At 40.4% G+C, this 18500-nt stretch overlaps 1 protein-coding gene across 2 annotated transcripts in view; it reads right to left on the reverse strand.

Annotated features, from left to right (window-relative positions):
* The window catches only part of sema4bb (sema domain, immunoglobulin domain (Ig), transmembrane domain (TM) and short cytoplasmic domain, (semaphorin) 4Bb), a 76627-nt gene that overhangs the window by 29048 nt on the left and 29079 nt on the right, over window positions 1-18500 (reverse strand). For both annotated transcript variants that reach the window (XM_087793347.1, XM_087793345.1), the window contains exon 2: window positions 11679-12071. In XM_087793347.1, coding sequence (XP_087649473.1) covers window positions 11679-11799 — 121 coding nt within the window. In that variant the 5' untranslated portion in view covers window positions 11800-12071. The remainder of the gene's footprint in view (window positions 1-11678; window positions 12072-18500) is intronic.

Genomic DNA, 18500 nt, shown 5'->3' on the forward strand with positions numbered 1-18500 from the left:
ATATCGTCAAGGATTCAAGACTGAGAACCGTTGACTGAATTATTGAATCAGCTCAAATATTCGTCGTTTGTGTCTCAGTCAAATCGACGGATGCAAGCTTTGATTATGATTAATCACTTCATTAGTGTTTTTACAAGATTGACACCGTTTTAAACACACGAGGGGCAACATGTGACATTCAAGCACACCAGAAAGCTGCAGTTCATCAAGTGTCCACTGGAGGCTCGCTACAAAAACACTGGGGCCACTTTCACAATCAGCAAAAAATAAAAACAAAAAGAAAACTTAGGGAATAAAACGTACTGAAATCCTGGTTTGGGTAAATCTGTTGATACAATAGGTATCACAATACAGGGTCAATGATACGATATATAGTGATACTGTAGTAACAAGTATATATGTGTAGTATTGTCGAGTACTTGACTCTGGTGTTGTAGAATTTACAGACCATAGGACTCTTGACGAAGTCGTAACTGATTTCATTTGTTTTCAAACCAAAATATGTCCAAACATCAGCTTTAAAAGTAGCTGGAGTCACTGTATCCTCTCGTCCTCAGTCATCGCCAGAATCTCGCTGGATTTTATCCTTACTTTAGATGCGGAGAACGTAATGACTGCTGCCATCTAGAGGCTAGATCGCAGTGTCCTCTCGTCCTCAGTCATCGCCGGGACCGCACCGTTACTTTAGCTGCAAAGGACGTAATGACAGCTGCCATCTAGTGGCCGGAGGTTTAATTGCAACACAAAAATGAACAAATGCATGTTAATTGCAAATGGAAAATAAATATTAAATGATTTTAAATAATACACACGTCATTAAAATATACACGATAAATGAATTTTGGTAGACGAATAAAAATTATTTGAAAGATAAATACGTGTATTATTTTATATTATTTTAAATGGCTACACTGCTGACGAATATCAATAAGGTTTAGTGAAAAAAGAATTGGGATTATAAATTGTATCAATATTTTATGCTCAAATCTAAATCTGGCCGAATCTAAACTGTATTTCCAAGATGGCCGCGACCACAGATGGGCTTGAGAAGCGTTGGTTCAGTAACGGATCAGTCTCTGCAAGTCTTCGCACAAACGTAGTGGAACAAGTTTTTAAGTTTGAGGTTCTACATCACACACTTCCCACCATCCTTCACATCAGCAGCGACTCACAAATCAAAGCCCGGAGACACTTCTACACACAAGTGTGTTGTTTTCGTCGCACACTTTCTCATCAGCTTCCCTCCGACCGCGGAGACAAATTGTGTTGACATGGCGACCACACTGCAGCGCCGCCAGCCCGGGCGATAAACACGGCAACTGTGGCGACCTTGTAAAAATCAAGCTCATTGTGGGGTTGGATCATGTGACGCGGGGCGACCCGGCCGGCGTGGACCTGCTCCCTCGCCCGAGATAAAGGGATTTCAGACCCACGTGCGTCTTCAGATTAGAAGATCCTGCGGCGAGATTGGACTCAGCGAGTCCTCGCCGCCCTCGTCGCCCTCCGTCCTTGTGACTCGCAGAAAGTGGAGCACGGCGGGACCTGTTTTCGGAGGATGTTGGCTGGTTCTCGGCGAACCTGGCAGACCATCAGTCCAGCCTCCCATGGAGATCCACTGCTCGCTACAAACACGTCTGATCCGTGTAATGCGAAGCCTTCGAGTGAGGCTGGCACGAGCGTCCACTTCTTCTGAGAACCTCCAGAGTAGAACCTGTGTCTCCTCACGTGTGTCTTTACTTTCACCGCACACTTCACCAGATACACAAAAAGTGTGTGTCCGGAGACGCCACTGTCTCTTCCCATGAGAAGGTTGGTGGTTTGAGTCCGTGTGCTGACCCGCCTGAAATGTCAGACGTCCGACGACATTAGTGGACGAGGAGGTGTTTTTAAGATGTGCCGCGACAGATCCGGTGATGTTGGGAGAGTAACGGATGTAAAGGTCGAGCACAAAAGGAAAGAGACCGTGTGGAAAATATCGATTCACTTTAAAATAGCAATGTTTGTCTTACAGAATACCAAATCTTTAATTAATTAAAATAAATAACGATTAAAATAAATAAATAATTCATTTATTTTTGGCTTTCAAGTCATATTTTATTTTCTATCATTTATTTGTTTGTGTGTAAATGGTTAATTGTTTATATAATAAAACATTTTGATTATTTTTATTTACAATAACATGCAAATATTCACAGCGTTTGTGCACTTGTGATTTGCAAATCAACTTGCTAAAAGATGGCAGCAGTCATTACGTCCTCCTTAGCAACAGGATCAAGAAAATCCTGCAGGACCCCAACCATGACTGAGGACTAGAGGATACAGTGACTCCAGCAGCTTTTAAAGCAGATGTTTGGACATATTTTGGTTTGAAAACAAATTAAAACAGTTACAACTTCGTCAAGAGTCATGTGGTCTGTAAATACTACAACACCAAAGTCAAGTACTCGACAATACTACACATATATCCCTCTTACTACACTATCACTACTGTATATATTGTATCGTTGCCCCTGAATCGTGATACATGCATCACCAGATTCTTGCCAATACAAACTTCTATCAATGACGCAGAAATGGTTATAGAGCATTCACAACCATTGGTATATAAGGTTGTATCGTAGGAACTACAATATGTTTGTAGTATTGTCCAGTACTTGACTCTGGTGTTGCAGAATTTACAGACCATATGACTCTTGACGAAGTCGTAACTGCTTTCATTTGTTTTCAAACCAAAATATGTCCAAACATCATTATTAAAGCTGCTGGAGTCACTGTATCCTCTCATCCTCAGTCATCCAGGATCTCAGAGGATTTAATTGTTTCTTTAACTGAACATGTCTGCTGCCATCTAGAGGCCGGATGTTTATTTGCAAGACAAAAGTGAACAAATGCTGTAAATATTATTGTATCACCAGATTCTTGACAATACACAAATATATTAAATAAAATAAAAAACTATAATAAAATTGTCAAGAATGTTAAGAATGTTTGAATAATGATATATGGTGTTGTGAATTTTTTTTTTCCGAAATTCCTTAAACCCCTTATTAGGTTCATGATTTCAAGGTAAATGCTGAATAGTTACATTGGTGGTATGTTTGAGAAGTTGCTCTGAACTATTCATCACGACCTTGACCAACAATGTTTCTCTTTACTCAGTTGTATCCACCTGCTCCACCACGTCCACACCCTCTTCTTCGACTACCTCTTAGCGATCTTGTCCAGTGACAAATGACAGTTAAAAGTATAATTTTTCTTCTACGACACTTTTATCGCTACGATTCGTGCAACATATCGACGAACGACACACGAACGGGTCGGTCTTTTGTTTGCGTGTCATGTCGATGAGCAGGTGTAAGAAGCATTCGGTGACTCAAGTCGTTAAATATCCTCCTGGACGCTACAATTCCTGACAAAAAAAAACAGCACTTTTGGCAAAAACACGTCTGCGAGACAACACGCCTGGGATGAGGTCAGCGTATAAAGTGCTGGAGCGCGGCGAACACGGCCGGCCTCTGTAATTACTGGCTCTTAGGTGTCATCGCGGCGCTCCTGGGTTTTGCACGCATGGACGCCGCGAAGTGACAGAGCGAGCGGCTTCATCGGCGCCGAGACGGAGCGGCAGACGCCGGATCGTATTTGCCGCTCGAAACATACGGAGAGGATTCTGACAATTTCCTCCGTCTACATTCAAAACAGACGTGTCTGAGCGTGTCGCATGTGGGACGCCTCGTCTGTTTGGATTGGCAGGAGATGGATGTTTCAGGGAAGGAATATTCACACACACACACACACACACACACACACACACACACACACACACACACACACACACACACACACACACACACACACACACACACACACACACACACACACACACACACACACACACACACACACACACACACACACACACACACAGACACACACTGAAGCTGACGTTTGTGATAGCAACTTCCTCGTGTGCACAACGAAACATGACACGCCTGGAGTGAAGACGGGGAAATGAAGGAGACGACAAATCCCTGCCGTCCGCGAGGAAGAAGCGACCAGATCTACAGCAAACAGACATTTTTTTTTTGTCTTGGATGAAATATCCACAGCTGAAGATGCGTCAGAGTGTGTGTGTGTGTGTGTGTGTGTGTGTGTGTGTGTGTGTGTGTGTGTGTGTGTGTGTGTGTGTGTGTGTGTGTTGATGGGAACCGTGTGTTGTTTATTCCCGCCTGCGCTTCTTCTTGTGCATCTTCGAGCAGACGAGGTGGAGCGCCGACTTCACCGTCTACGGTTCTTCAAACAGTGACTCCGGTCCAGACCAGGGGGCGAAGTGAGGTGCAGGGGCCACATGCAGCCCTTTCGATTTATTTAAGGGGCCTCAGGAGTTAAGAAAAATAAAATGGAAGAAATCACGATGGTCATTATCAACCAGTGCACTTGATAACAGGGGTTTGTTTTGACAAGAAACTGGTGATAATGAAACATACAATATGTTACGATGCTGTAGGAACCGAGATTTATTGTGATTCTTTAATTAATAAATAACTTAACCTTCATAACTCAATGATGTCACAATTGGATATTGATATAGTATTGTAGGCTTGTCAAAAGTTTTGAAACTCAAAAGTATGTTGTTTTTTCAGTTATTACATTTATTTTGCACAAATGTTTTCATTATTGTTTTTTAGTTTTCTTGAAATTGAATTTAGTCACTTTTTTTTTTATTCTTGTGGTATCGAAAATGGTACGGAACATCGAATATTTCCTGAGTATCGGTATCTTGATAACCCTACGGTGTTGTGCACAAAGAATATTGCGATATTTAAGTTACATCTTACGATATTTTGGATTTCCTACATTCAGATTCAACTGTCCAACAATTAACGGACAGAAACTTACATCACAAGTGTGCAAGTTTTTACGATTAATCACGTCTGAGTGGCTTTTATTGCATTAAAAAAATGGTATAAAATTCACTTAATGTAACAAATAACCAACAGAGAAAAGGTCCTTCAGAGACAAAGCTTTTATCTTTCTTGTTCTATTATTATGATTCATTATTCAATATTAAAGACCATTTTAAAAATTTGCTCTTCAAAAAAAATTTCAAGAGGAAATCATTTGGTAAAAGTAGATGTTTTGCTATCGGAGAATTTTACACTCGAAACACAGGAAAGAAAAATTTCTCTCGATTCTTTCGAACTACTTGACTTTGAATATTTGTATTTCTCCAAAAGATCCGTCATTACTCGTTACGTTGACAATAAAAAGGTTTACGAAAAGTTGCCCATTTTCTGGAGGGTTGTATGTACTTTAGAAGTCGTCCATGTCGCCTCGCTGGGATCAAACCCTTCTTTATTCTGCGAGAGCTGCAAGTGCGACGCCAGCATGTGGAGCCCATTATAGGATTGGAACGGAATCAGGAAAGTTTTAATGAAAGATACACGAGATGGCAGCTTTTAACCCTTTCAGCTGCGCCTCAGGATTTAGACTTTGCTCCACGTCTAATGCAAGTCAGCGTTCACTCAGAAAATAGATAAAAAAAGCTTTTCCTTCACAACCTTTACATCTTTCTGTAAATACTTTTCTAGTTTCAACTTTGTCAAACCTGATATATCTGAACTAAATTTACTTTTCATTCCACTAGTTAACCTAGAGTACAGACCAGAAACATGGATGTTTATTGATGACTGAGGATAACTCGAAGAACTAGTGACCTTTCCAGGGTGTTTCTATGCCTGCTCCCCAAGGTAGCTGGGATAGTGTCCAACCACATAACCGTATTGAGGGTATATGAGGAAGGAAATTAATGAAAATGACATGAAAGTTCTGGCCACGAGTAGCAGCGGTGAAGCCATTCTTCAAAATGGTTCTGGATCCAGATGGAACTTGGTTAAAAAGTATTCATTTCGTGGTTCCCGTTATAAACTGTCGGACTGTGGGTCTGTGATCGACCCCCGTACGTCAGGCTGAAGGACGTCACGTCTGACACTGTGGTGTGCAGTACAGGAGCACCTCAGGGGACAGTACTGGTCCCTCTCCTCTTTAACAATCTACACTTCAGATCTGCTACAACTCAAGAGCCAAGTCTCGCCCAGAAGTTGCTGACGACCCCGCCCTTGTTGGATGCATCATGGTCAACAACGAAGACGATTATAGGAGTCTGAAACGTGACTCTGTGGACTAGACTGAGAGGAACCACTTGCAGCTGAACACCAAGGACCTGGTCTTGAACTTTGGGAGGTCCAGGACAAAGCCAAGTTCAGTGTCCATCCAAGGTGACGAGGTTGGGAACGTTTCTTTGGTTTAGATGAACTCAAGACAACCATATAACCTCCATACGGGGGTAGCTGGAGTATAAGGGACCACTTCGGGTTGACGAGTGTTCCGCTAGCTAGCAAGCTACACTTTCTTATCCGGACTAGTGCTCAATGTAGTGTCATCAAGTCTTCCCTCCGCTCTTCAAAGAGAAACGATCAGGGCTACACGACAATAAATGACTTCGCTGATCTTTCAAAATTCCATTTGTCTATAATTACCAGCAGCGAAGGTTGTTGTACAATCATCGCTCTCACACTCTTGTGTTCGCGACTCAAGTCTATTAATCTTGTCACAACCTTCTGGTCGCGGCATTAGCCGGTACACAGCGCGGCGGTAATTGAACGCCCGCTAACGACTCCTGTAACCCTCGCATTCCCGTCTGTCCGTCACGATTAGCGAACGACGAGGTCTTTCTTCTGGGCCAGTAACCGGGACGGACAGAACTTTTCTTCCAACGTCCTGGAGCGTGCGGGCGATGGAGCCGTGAGGCTGAAGGAGTTGATGTGCTGTAATTTCTCGCCCATTGTTCGCGCTGTTGTGGCGTCGAGCGCCGGTGAGTGGCACCTCCGCAGGGCGCCGCGGCCCGGTTTTCTTTCGGGTTGAGTAGGCGGGTCTGTGCAGGGATTTAGGTGGGCACTGGAGCGTATCTAACCTCGCCAGCAGTTGCCCCCCCCCCCACGCCCAGCCCGCCGCCTACCTCCCCACTATTTTCTGCAACGTGATCCACACACCGCCAAGGTCAGTGGATTAGCATGCATGAACGAAGGTGCACAATATCCAGCGAATGCGGGGCGAAGGTAAGACGGGGAGGACAGTATGTACAGTGGTGTGACCTGTGGCTCGACAAGGATTCGTCATTTCTGCATGAGAACGTCTGGATTCTTTCAGAGCCGACGGCGTCCTTTGCAACCTGTAATGTGGTCGCAGTGAAAATCTGAATTTCCATCCTCCTCCGGGTTTTGGTCACCATGACAACGTCACCGTGTGACACGGTATAATTACAGCCCGACGTCCAGCAGGACTGAGGAATATCATGTACACTTGGCTGAGACCATTTGTGTCAGAAATAAATATACAGCAGTCCCTCGGTTGTTGCGATTTCTGTCACATTCTGAAAACCACTGCATCAAACAAAATCTCAACAAAGACGTGACCGTTTTATTTTTTATCTTTTTTAAAGTAATAACATTTATTTGAAAATCGACGAACCGTCCTTCTCAACGACCCTCTCTGAAAAGCTCCCATAATGCTTTGCCACCAAGCCAACCAAGCACACATGTCGATGTAAAATTCAAATGGAGATGAATGTGTTGAAAGGCATCATGGGAGTTTACCGTTTTGAAAATGAAAAATTATTTTCTAATGAACTTTAGACCAGGAGTTTTTTGTTTCTTTAAGTCGAGAGAGTATCAGGTTTTCTCCTTGAAATGGGCTGGTGGTGGAGTCAGGACTGTAGACTTCTGGTCACCTGATGCATGTGATTGGTATGTTTTTTTTACCTTGCTTTTAAATCTTAAATAAGTAGAATTATATCATGGGTTTATTCAGATTATTGTACGTCTGTAGATTTGTTGAACTGAACCACGAGGAATTTTCAATTTCAATTTTAACTAGAAAAATGACAAAACTCACGGTTGTCAACTTTAGAAATATGTAAGAAATCTAAAATGACAGTAAATGTTATTATTTTAAACTATAACCACTTTCACTCCTGGACTTTTATCGTTCAGTTTTCTACCAGTTGCAGGTGTTTTATCTTCTTTACTAGAACAGTTTCTGGCCCAAAATAGAAGTAATATTGTTATTATACATTGTTTTCGAGTATTATTTGTGCTCAATAACTAAACTCAAATTTCAATCACATGCTTTCTATTCATCTTACCCCCTCTCAGTGAACTCATCTAAACAGCTCCCTGCATCAAGATGTACAATAATTGAGTTATTCTACTTTTGACGCCGGCGTTACTGCAGGTGTTTTGTGTTTGGGTGAAACAAAAAATCTTAATAAAAAGAACAAAAAGTTAAAAAACATTACAGTAGAACTTCTTGGTACTACCGTAATATCAGTTGTATGAGTGCCAAGCCTCCATTGTCCAATGTTGTTCATGTATTTTCAATTGTCGCTTTTGAATGTTTTTTGAGTAGTCGACAAGGATAATAAACAGTTTTTTTTGTGCGGTGAAAACACACTTCCTGCGCCTTTAAGAAGAAGCACAGCCGAGCGAGGCCGAACCCAGACGCTTGTCGAGCCAAAGAACTGAACCTGTTTCTAATTGTCAACTCTCCAGAATCCTCCTTTTTGTTCCGAGGAAAGAGGAAAAAAAGCAATCGGTCCAGTAGCAAAGCAAGTTCATGTCTGAGAGCTTTAGAAAAAACATACTCGCAGCACGCCGGAGTGATGCTTCTCGTCCCATGATCCTTTGTGCCGCTTCTCTGCACAAGAGTCGTAATGAAAAACAGATCCCGCCGCAGCGACCGCACAAAAAAAAGAAAACCCTCCACTTACTACACATGAGAGATTAGCTACTCATTAGAGAGAGGAGGACAGAGCCGGAGAAGAGGAGGACAAAAGTAAGATGCTTTCTTTTTTCTTTCCAGGGAAAACAGCCGTCCTCTCTCCGGCCCCTCCTCGTGGAGCAGTTCAGAGTTGAAGAGGCTGCTTCACAAAGTTTCCTTCAGTTCTGAGCTGCAACAGTCTTTGTTACGACAGATTTTATACTCCATGTTTCACAACTGTTTCTTTGACACTTTCAGGTTCAAGGCTTTTACTGTTGGAAAGACAACACTTGTCTCACAGTCTGGTTCTGGTCCAGAAGACACTGAAGACTCAAGAAATATTTTAAGTCATTTTTTGTTAAAGCAAAGACAAAATAAAACTATCAAACTGCTAGATTATCATTTATTTTGTTCTTATTGTTTCCATAAGTCATTGCTAGTTAAACCTTAATTCAGTTAAAATTTGAGGACTTTTCTTCCTTATTTGTGTTTATTTATCGTCTTCTAATAAAGTGAAACAAGCGGCATCTTTTTTTAAATACATATTTGTACACAATTTAAAATTGTAATCTTCATCAGAAACGTATAACAATATAATTAAAAGATCTGCAATTTAGAAACTATTTAATTTCATTTAATTTATTTTTCCTAATTTTTCTCGTTTCTCAGGTTTATATACATTTTACTGAATATATTTTGTACATTTATTTATTATTATATATATTTTATTTTGCCCTCATTTTTATTAGTTAATACTTGGCTAATCCTTAATATATAATACCGTTTTAAGTTTGAAGAATGTTCAAATGTCTTTCTTCTCTATCCCACTAATTTAAAGAAACAAAAAAAAAGTTTTTAAATGTATTTGATTGTATATAAATATTAAAATATATATATTTATTTGTATATATCATATTTGAATTATTAGATTTTATCTCCAAATGTTGTTCTTGTTTCTCACGTTCATACATTCTTTTTATTTACTATATATCATTAACATTATATTATGTACATTTTATAAAATTCTATTTTCCTGGATGAACTTCCACTGATCTTGTATGCAGTGTGTTGTGTGACTTCCTGAGCACACGTGCAAATCCTTATTGTGATCCACGATATTTCAAATGCTAAAAAAAGACTTGAATTTGTGTCACTCTTGGAGCATGACAGTAAAATCACTAGTCGAGCTATACTTGGCCGATGCCTTAAATAAATATAGCTAGAATTAAAATAAAATTCAATGCTAATCACGTCCCATGATGCACTTCCCCAGATGTTCTTCGGAAGCAAAGATTAAAATTTGCGTAACATTGCCGCGAGCCAATCAGAAGGCTCCGCTGAAACACATTTGTAGCTCTTTAAACCGGTGCATCTTCGGCCAAGTCGCCCATTAACCACTTGAAGCCGTGCTGTGAGCGGCGCTGGCAGCGACACAAGCGTACATGTGGAACACGCCTCGCAGGGTTGGCGCCGCCGTGGGAAAAAACAAGCGTCAAATGTTGGGAATGAAAAACACACATCCTTCCGCAGCGTGTGTGAGAATCTATGGATTCCTACCTTTTGGCGCAAGGAATTGTGGGAGATATTTACACGACTGTTTGAACCAGAAACATTCTAGTAACACAAACGTGAGCTACACACAACAAAAGCAGTAAATTGCATCACCTCACACACAAACACACACGACAATCAATAAGATGCAGATGAACAGATGATCAGGTTATTATCGATGTGTTTCTAGTTGATTAGTAAATGATAACATATAGTAGATCACATGATCGACTCTATACTTTCTCACCTGAACAGGTTTGTTTATTAGTAAACAAACAAATTATAGCTTTCCATGGGATTTATAAGTCGCTTCTGATGGTGTTTGTGACGTGTAGTAGTACTATTGCGATAGAGAGTAAATACTCGACTTCAGGAATAGTACTCTTAGGACATTGTACTAGTAGATTGATGTCTCTTAATTCTTGAGTTAATAAAGTTAAGATAATAATTTACTTTATTATTCACTCATGGATAAAATTCAATACTTCAATTTTAATTTTCTTACGGATGTTTTCTTTGATGTTTTTTGATGTTGTTTATGATAAATTAAATAAAGTTGTTTTATTAATTTGAAGCTCCTGGATTCCACTGCATCCTCTCATCCTCAGTTATCACCGGGATCTCATTAATTGCAACACAAAAATGAACAAACACTGTGAATATATAATACATAATATAATATGTTCTTTATCTTTAGGCTTAGATTTTATCATCTTGTTATTTCTCTTTATTACTTTGTTCTTATTCTTATTTTTATGAATTACTGCTGTATTGCTGTGTCTAATTGGAAAAAAAAAAGGTCAGTAAAGTTCTACATAACATAACCTAATATTTACTTGCCAATTCCAAAATTAAACAGTTATACATACATTTTATTTATATACATAAATTTGAAATATAAACCATAAAAAAACCATGATAAACATAAGATATGAGTCCAAATTTAAAAAATAAATGATACTGCGTTTTTGAATATCGAAAAAAATATGCAATATTCAAGTGTATCAGAAGCATTTTTGGTGTACTACTTACTGCTGTAACTAACTGGTAGTAAAGTGGTTGCACTTTTATGAAAAGTGCCCATACTTCGAATCCCGTCAGGGACCGTAAATAATGTAAAGTAATTTTCTTAATTTTATTATACATTATTTCAGAGTCAAGAGCACTACCCTCCTTGAGGGAGGTATGTTCCGTGTCAGTGCCTGTCAGGCTGATGTCATTACAGTGTTTTTAAGGAGTCGGTAACGTAGCTCTCGGCTAATGAGAGCGACGAGAGCGTCTCTGGTTTCCACTCCTCAGGTCCAGTTACTTACTGTACGGGAAACTGATGCGCGGCGTGACGTCGTCCTCCGTGCTCGCCACCAGCTGTGGGCAGCCGGCCAATAGCAGCGCGGCGCCCAGATGACACTGCAAGATCACGGTCAGGGTCCACATCGTGCCGGGGAAAACCGGGAGTCGCTTTTTTTGAATATTTCCTTGGCGTTTATTCTCGCACTCCCATCCTCCCGCCGGCGGCGTGGGAGCGAAGGCGTCCTTGACTGGGCTCTGGTCGTCCCACAGGTCCTCACGAGCGGTTAGCGAACGCCTTCGCGCCGCGAGCAGGAATCCCGGCTGGATTAGACGCTTGTTTTCATCTCCTCATGGTGCACGTCGGAGGATCAACGCTAAGCTCAGAACCAGCGCCCGTTTAGTCAGTCATTAAGGACCTGGAGGGAGCAGGAGAGCATTGTTAGAACAACACAAAGTAGATTAATCCACGAGTAGAAGAGTTCTTCAGCATCCTAGACACATTTGGTCCTGCAACTCACGTTTCCTGCTTCACATTCAGGAATATTTATGGGCTCTTATCAGACGGTCGGTTCTGACAGAAGAACCTCTTCTCGACGTGTCGGCCTCTCAGGAACATGCTGCTATCAGTTCACCAGATAACAACTACATTAACTCACACTCTTGTCAGGAGGGTCGGCGTCTCGTTCAGAACGTCTTATTTACTGCGACAAACTCACGTTATTAATAGAAAACTAACATTAAAGGCTCATATCGAACAGAGTTCTGTCGCTATCGATGAAAGATAAAGTGGCTCATGTAGCGATTTAGTTGCTTATGAATCTAATATGACGACTGACGAATGACCAGCACACACGTGCGATATGCATATCGAAAACATATACGATAATTTATAATTTTCTATTCTATAAATCAAGCATTAAATGCCCACCTCGATCAATCAGTGTCAAATTCTGTAAAGTCAATTAATTGAGAAAATCAATTTGTACTTCTATGTCTCGTTGTCGTTTACGTCTCCGTCCGTCAGTGAACTGTGCGGCGCAGCTTGCTAGGCTTGGTTGCTATGGCGACGTGTCTTGCTGGCCCGCTGACTTAGCTCAGTATATTAAGGAAGTAATACTAACTTATGATCTAGTCAAACACTAGTGATCCAGTCACTCGTCTCTTTCAACCTCCTTTGTTAAAGCAACATATCGTACGAACTTTTCATCTCGTCTCAGTTGTTTTCTTATAAGATCGTGAACTTCCAAACAATGCTGTGTCTCAAATCGCATACTTGCGTACTAAAAGTTAGTATTTTTAGTGCGTTAGTGCGTCTTAATTCTTAGTATGCGAAATTTAGTGCGCCATGCACACTAAATTGGCGTACTAACACGCCCACAAAACTTCGATGGACACTAACCACACTAAACAGTCGCCATCTTAGTGACGTTTTAAACGGAAGTTACGTCATATATAAATGCATATATATTCATATACTTACAGGTGTATTTTCAGCAGCAGTATGAGGATAAACACGTCTTCGCTGCTGATACCAGCTTAAATATCTCGCAATTATTTAGATTCTCATATTTTTTCTTTATTTCTTTTTCCAAAGTGCTGCGAGCAGGTGTCGGCGATAGTGTTCAAACAGCAGGTTGAAACATCGTTAAATAGAAGTAGAAGAAGAAGCTGTCATGTGATTTCCGGTTAGTGTGTAGCAGCAGTGTTTGATTTGAGACATACTATCTGTGGAGAATTTGCGTACTAGTTAGTATGTACACTATCCTGATGCATACTAACTTCTAGTATACTAAGAGAAGTATGCGATTTGAGACACAGCACAAGTGTAAACCTGTCCGTCTTCGCTGTATGCTAACGAGCTAAGTTGTTAGTGTCATTAATAAAGTGTTATGTGTGCGTGTACAAGGAGGTGGATTTGTTATTGATTTGGCGATATCGCGACGCGCCGGCAGCTCCTCTCTGATGTCTCTGAAAATATCACTTATTACGCTCAGTCTCGCGGGAATTGCATCGGTTTCCCGCGAGACTGAGCGTTATAAGTGATATTTTTCTACGATCATGTCGGCACAGAAGTGCGGAAATAAATAAAAGGGAAATATCGTATCGTTATCCTTCTTCAAACCCCGGGACCTCCACTACAGTACACGCAGCTACATTTTTAGGTGATATCGATATCGCAATACAAGACACCAATATCGAATATCGTGCTTATTTCCAATAAATCAAAACAACAGAACATATTTTAATCTCTTTAATAATTTAAACAATTCTTACAAATGCCCTCCAACACATGTTGAGCGTGTGACTCCCAAAGACAAGTGGTCAAGCTCAGGTTATTCATGTCAAATAATAATCAAGTCAATTCACAAAACACCGCAGAGACGGAGGATGTACATTTGACCAAATTAAAAAAACTCTAATTTCATGTCACAAATTGTTCCGTAGATGTCATTATTGATTGACGTTCTTGAGGCGTCGCATGAAAACCACCTACTTCGACTCCTTCCATCTCCCTCGTCCTGAGACTCATGTATTTGCTTCCACTCCCTGACATTTACCTCTCGTCACTCTTCCAACACACCCAGAGAAAAGAGGTGATTAAGACCAATGACGCGAACACACACTCGCTCACTAGCTTAGAGGGGTTTTAAAGCTCTTAACTTTGAATCAACGTCCAATTTAATGTTTGCTCCGAAAACCACGGCGATGAAAAGACTCTTAAATTCCAGCGTGTTTAACGACGCCGTCATCACGAGACGATCCTGTGGAGGAAGTGAACGAACCTCGACTCTGTCATTTCACTCGAAGAGCAATGAACTCGTCTTTTATTGGCCGGGCGCGAGCTTTTAGGCGACGCCGTGTAGATCTGAGATTTACATCAAATCAAAAGGTTACTTGGTTCAATTACATGTTTCAAACCAGAATAGTTCAGAACCCACGACTTATGAAGACATAAAATACATCAATTTCACTGGTAACACTTTTCTACGGAGTATGATCTGTTCTTACCTCAGATTCAACCTGAAAATAAAGGTTTTAAAGTATTTTCTATAGTTTTTTTTAAATGTGACACAGTTTACACATATAAATTACTTTTGCTACTGACCAATATTTTACATTACAGACATAAATATATATTGTATTTGCAGTGTTATTATTTCTATTTATTTGGGCAAAAAGGTTTCAAAGTGAGTAAATATGACGACTCATGTATATTGTTAGTAATTTAAATCGCATTTTTGTGGAAAATAGCTATTTTGATTTAAAAAAAAAAAAGGATTTAAGAAAATATTGACATGCTTAAATATTGCAATAGTTTTTTCACAATAACATATTGATTTTTTTTTTTATATTAATTTTATTTCACTTTCTCCTCTTGGGAAAATTCCTGTGTTTTAATATAGTCATCTAACATAACAGCTTTGTGTGTTTACTATGTTACAACACTTTTTCTCGCAATAACAGCCTGTAATGAGTCGATAAAGATAAAAAGCTCATTGATATCAACTCAAAAAGAAAAGCCTACTATCCCCGACTAGAATCGTGATGTCAATCGCTACAGTTAATTTGTCAACGTTTATTGATAACAGCATCAAGCAACACAAGTAAAATTCAAACGCAGTGCAAATACACTAAAAAGTTAAGAGATAACATCACCTACTAAATCTTTTTGTAGTTTCAAAGTAATTTTCACCTTAACATACATCATTAAAACTGACGAGAAACGGTTTCCTTCAACTGAGAAAAATCTCTAAACTTAGGAAAATGGTGTCACCACATGATATAGAGTTTATAATCCATGTGTTTGTGTCTTCTCGTCTGGAATATTGTAACACTTTTAGTGTCTGAAAAAGAAGGATCTCGCCTGCAGTTAATAAAAAAACTCTGCAGCGAGAATTCTGAGCCGCTCTAGTAGAAGAACTTACATTTCTCCGATCCTTAAAACTCTTCACTGGCTGCCAGTTTCTTTCAAGATCATTTTATTCATTGATTCATCTGGTTCTTACTTTCAGATCTATTCATGGTCAGACCTTCCATCAGTGATCTGATCCAGACTTACACCCCAGCTCGGGCTCTGAGGTCTGTGGATCAGAATCTACTGATGGTTCCTGAACACGGTTCAGGACCAGAGGAGAGAAATCCTTCCAGACTGTTGCTCCTAAGCTTTGGAACCATCTCTGTGTTTGATGATCTACTATCAGGCATATGAAACATTACAGGAAAGGAAATAAAGCATCTCCTGATAATGAAAGTCTTCAAGAGACATTTTCAGGCTCAGTTACAACAATATTTAAAAGCTTTTATTAAATAAAGAGGAAATTAAAAAGTGTGTAACCAGACCCACAACAACACAGCAGAGCCGCCGTAGAGGGACGTCTTAGTCTGTCCTGTCCTACACAGAGGAGAGACTCTGAGAGTAAACACACACTCACACACACACACACACACTCACACACACACACACAAACACACTCACACACACAGCCTCAGAGTTTGCATCACTGCAAAAGCTCCCAGAAGACCTCGTTCAAATATTTACGGCGGCTAATAAATCCACAACAGTGCGAGACGGGCCGGGGGGAGGGGGCGGGGTCACTGAATGGGCCCCCGATTGTCTGCCAAGATCAGGCCCTTGAGGGGATTTTTAACATCGGATCAACCGGGATTTACAACAACACAACGCGGGATGAGCAGATTTACGACTTCATCATCTCGCTTGTTCGTCGAGCGGCCGGTCCGGCACCAGCAGAACCAGGACCCGCAGGACTGGAGTGGGCGACCTCCGGTGACGACGGGGTGTGGGGGGTACTTTAAGTACTCGCTCGTACACTTTACACACTAGTTCAGCTCTTTATATCCATGTGTGTTTCTTCCTCCGACACCCTTTTCACCTTCAGTCGGTCCGAGCGTGACGCCGGATCATCGACGTCCTGACTGCTGCCATCTTGTGTCGCTGGTCGACTCATCGATCGCACGTTACTCATTAGTGTGTAAGAAAACATCAATACTCTATTAACGAAGTATTGATATTCAACAACACTGTATCCAGTTCAAATCTTAGTTTATTTTGACCAAAGTTCTTTTACGCTTTATACTTAAATAAGTGTGTTGAAAATAATTTTTTTTTTTTTTTTTTACAGTTAATATTAACATGTTTGTTCAATTTGTGTTGCTATTAAACTTCCGGCCACTGGATGGCAGCAGTCCTCCGCAGCTAAAGGAACAATGAAATCCTGCAAGATCCCGGCCGTGACTGTGGACGAGAGGATACAGTGGACTCCAGCAGCTTCTAAAGCTTCAGAGTTGAAAGAATCTAGCGGAGGAAGAATATATCCATACACTTCATTAAAATTATTTTTTAATACTCTAAGGATAGTCAACAGCACTGTATCAATTTTAATTTCAATTAATAAAATATATTAATTTTAAATGTAATCATAGTTTCTTCAATTGTATTCATAAAATAAATACAAAATTACAATTAATGTGCAAATATTCCCAAGCTATTCAAAGTTTTAGTTTTTTGTGCTGCCAATAAACTTCCATCCTGCCGGGCGATGACTGAGTATGAGAGGATACAGTTGACTCCAGCAGCTTTTAAAGCTGATGTTTATATGTTAACATGCAAATATAAACAGTGTTTGTTCATTATTGTGTTGAAATTAAGCTTCCAGCCACTAGATGGCAGCAGTTGTTACGTCCTCTGCAGCTAAAGGAATAATAAAATCCTGCGAAATCCCAGTGATGACTGAGGACCAGAGGATACAGTTGACTCCAGCAGCTTTTAAAGCTGATGTTTATGCATTAACATGCAAATATAAACGTTGTTTGTTCATTGTTGTGTTGCTATTGAGCTTCCGGGCACTAGATGGCAGCAGTCATTACGTCCTCTGCAGCTAAAGGAAGAATAAAATCCTACATAATCCCAGTGATGACTGAGGACCAGAGGATACAGTCGACTCCAGCAGCTTTTAAAGCCGATATTTAGGTTTAAAAACAAGTGAAAGCAGTTACAACTTTGTCAAGAGTCATGTGGTCTGTAAATTTTACAACACCAGAGTCAAGTACTTGACAATACTACAAATACAGTTCCTACAGTATCACAATACATCGTATAGTTGCACCAGTCGCCGATACACACCTCTATTATTTACACAACATGATAAAACGCATAAGATTCAACAAGCAGCAGCGTCCGTCACGTGTCGACCACTTCATCTACACTTTTCAACAGCGCACAGGTTTGTTTGCTTAGTCATAAGTGAGTGATGTCCCCCCTTTGACAGGGGGCGCCCCCTATATTGACATGCGGTACGAAGAGCATGAGTCATACGTGACGCTCAAGAATGTTTGTCCAAGTGAGAGCAGCACCTGAGGAGGAGAAGATGGATGTTCTGCACACGTGTTTCAGTTTAGAGGCCAAGAAGGGCAGAATAACTGACATCGTCTAACTTGACCCTTCAAAGCTTGGCGTGTTTGGTTCAGACACGCGTGTGCTTCTGCGTCAGTCGTGAGGAACCACCGTGTTTACGTCACGGCGCGACGACAGATGGATGTTTACAAGTGGGGCCACGTTAGAGACTGGCTGAGGTACAGGGGCTGTTACATAATGGGAGGTTTTTCAATGGAATTATACAGTTTAAAAAGTAGTGTATTTATTATTAAAGTATTACCTAAAATGTAAAGCGGTTGAGATAACTTTGCTATGATATGACACTTTATATAAAACTTTACTGAATTAAAAACATGATGGAGAGTAGACCATGTTTAGGTCCCTAAAAAACAATAAGATCAATTTAAACAACAAATTAAAAACAAAAGATGCATAAATAAGACCTGAAATC

Source organism: Callionymus lyra, chromosome 6 (genome assembly GCF_982586985.1).
Source record: "Callionymus lyra chromosome 6, fCalLyr1.hap1.1, whole genome shotgun sequence".
Taxonomy (NCBI): domain Eukaryota; kingdom Metazoa; phylum Chordata; class Actinopteri; order Syngnathiformes; family Callionymidae; genus Callionymus; species Callionymus lyra.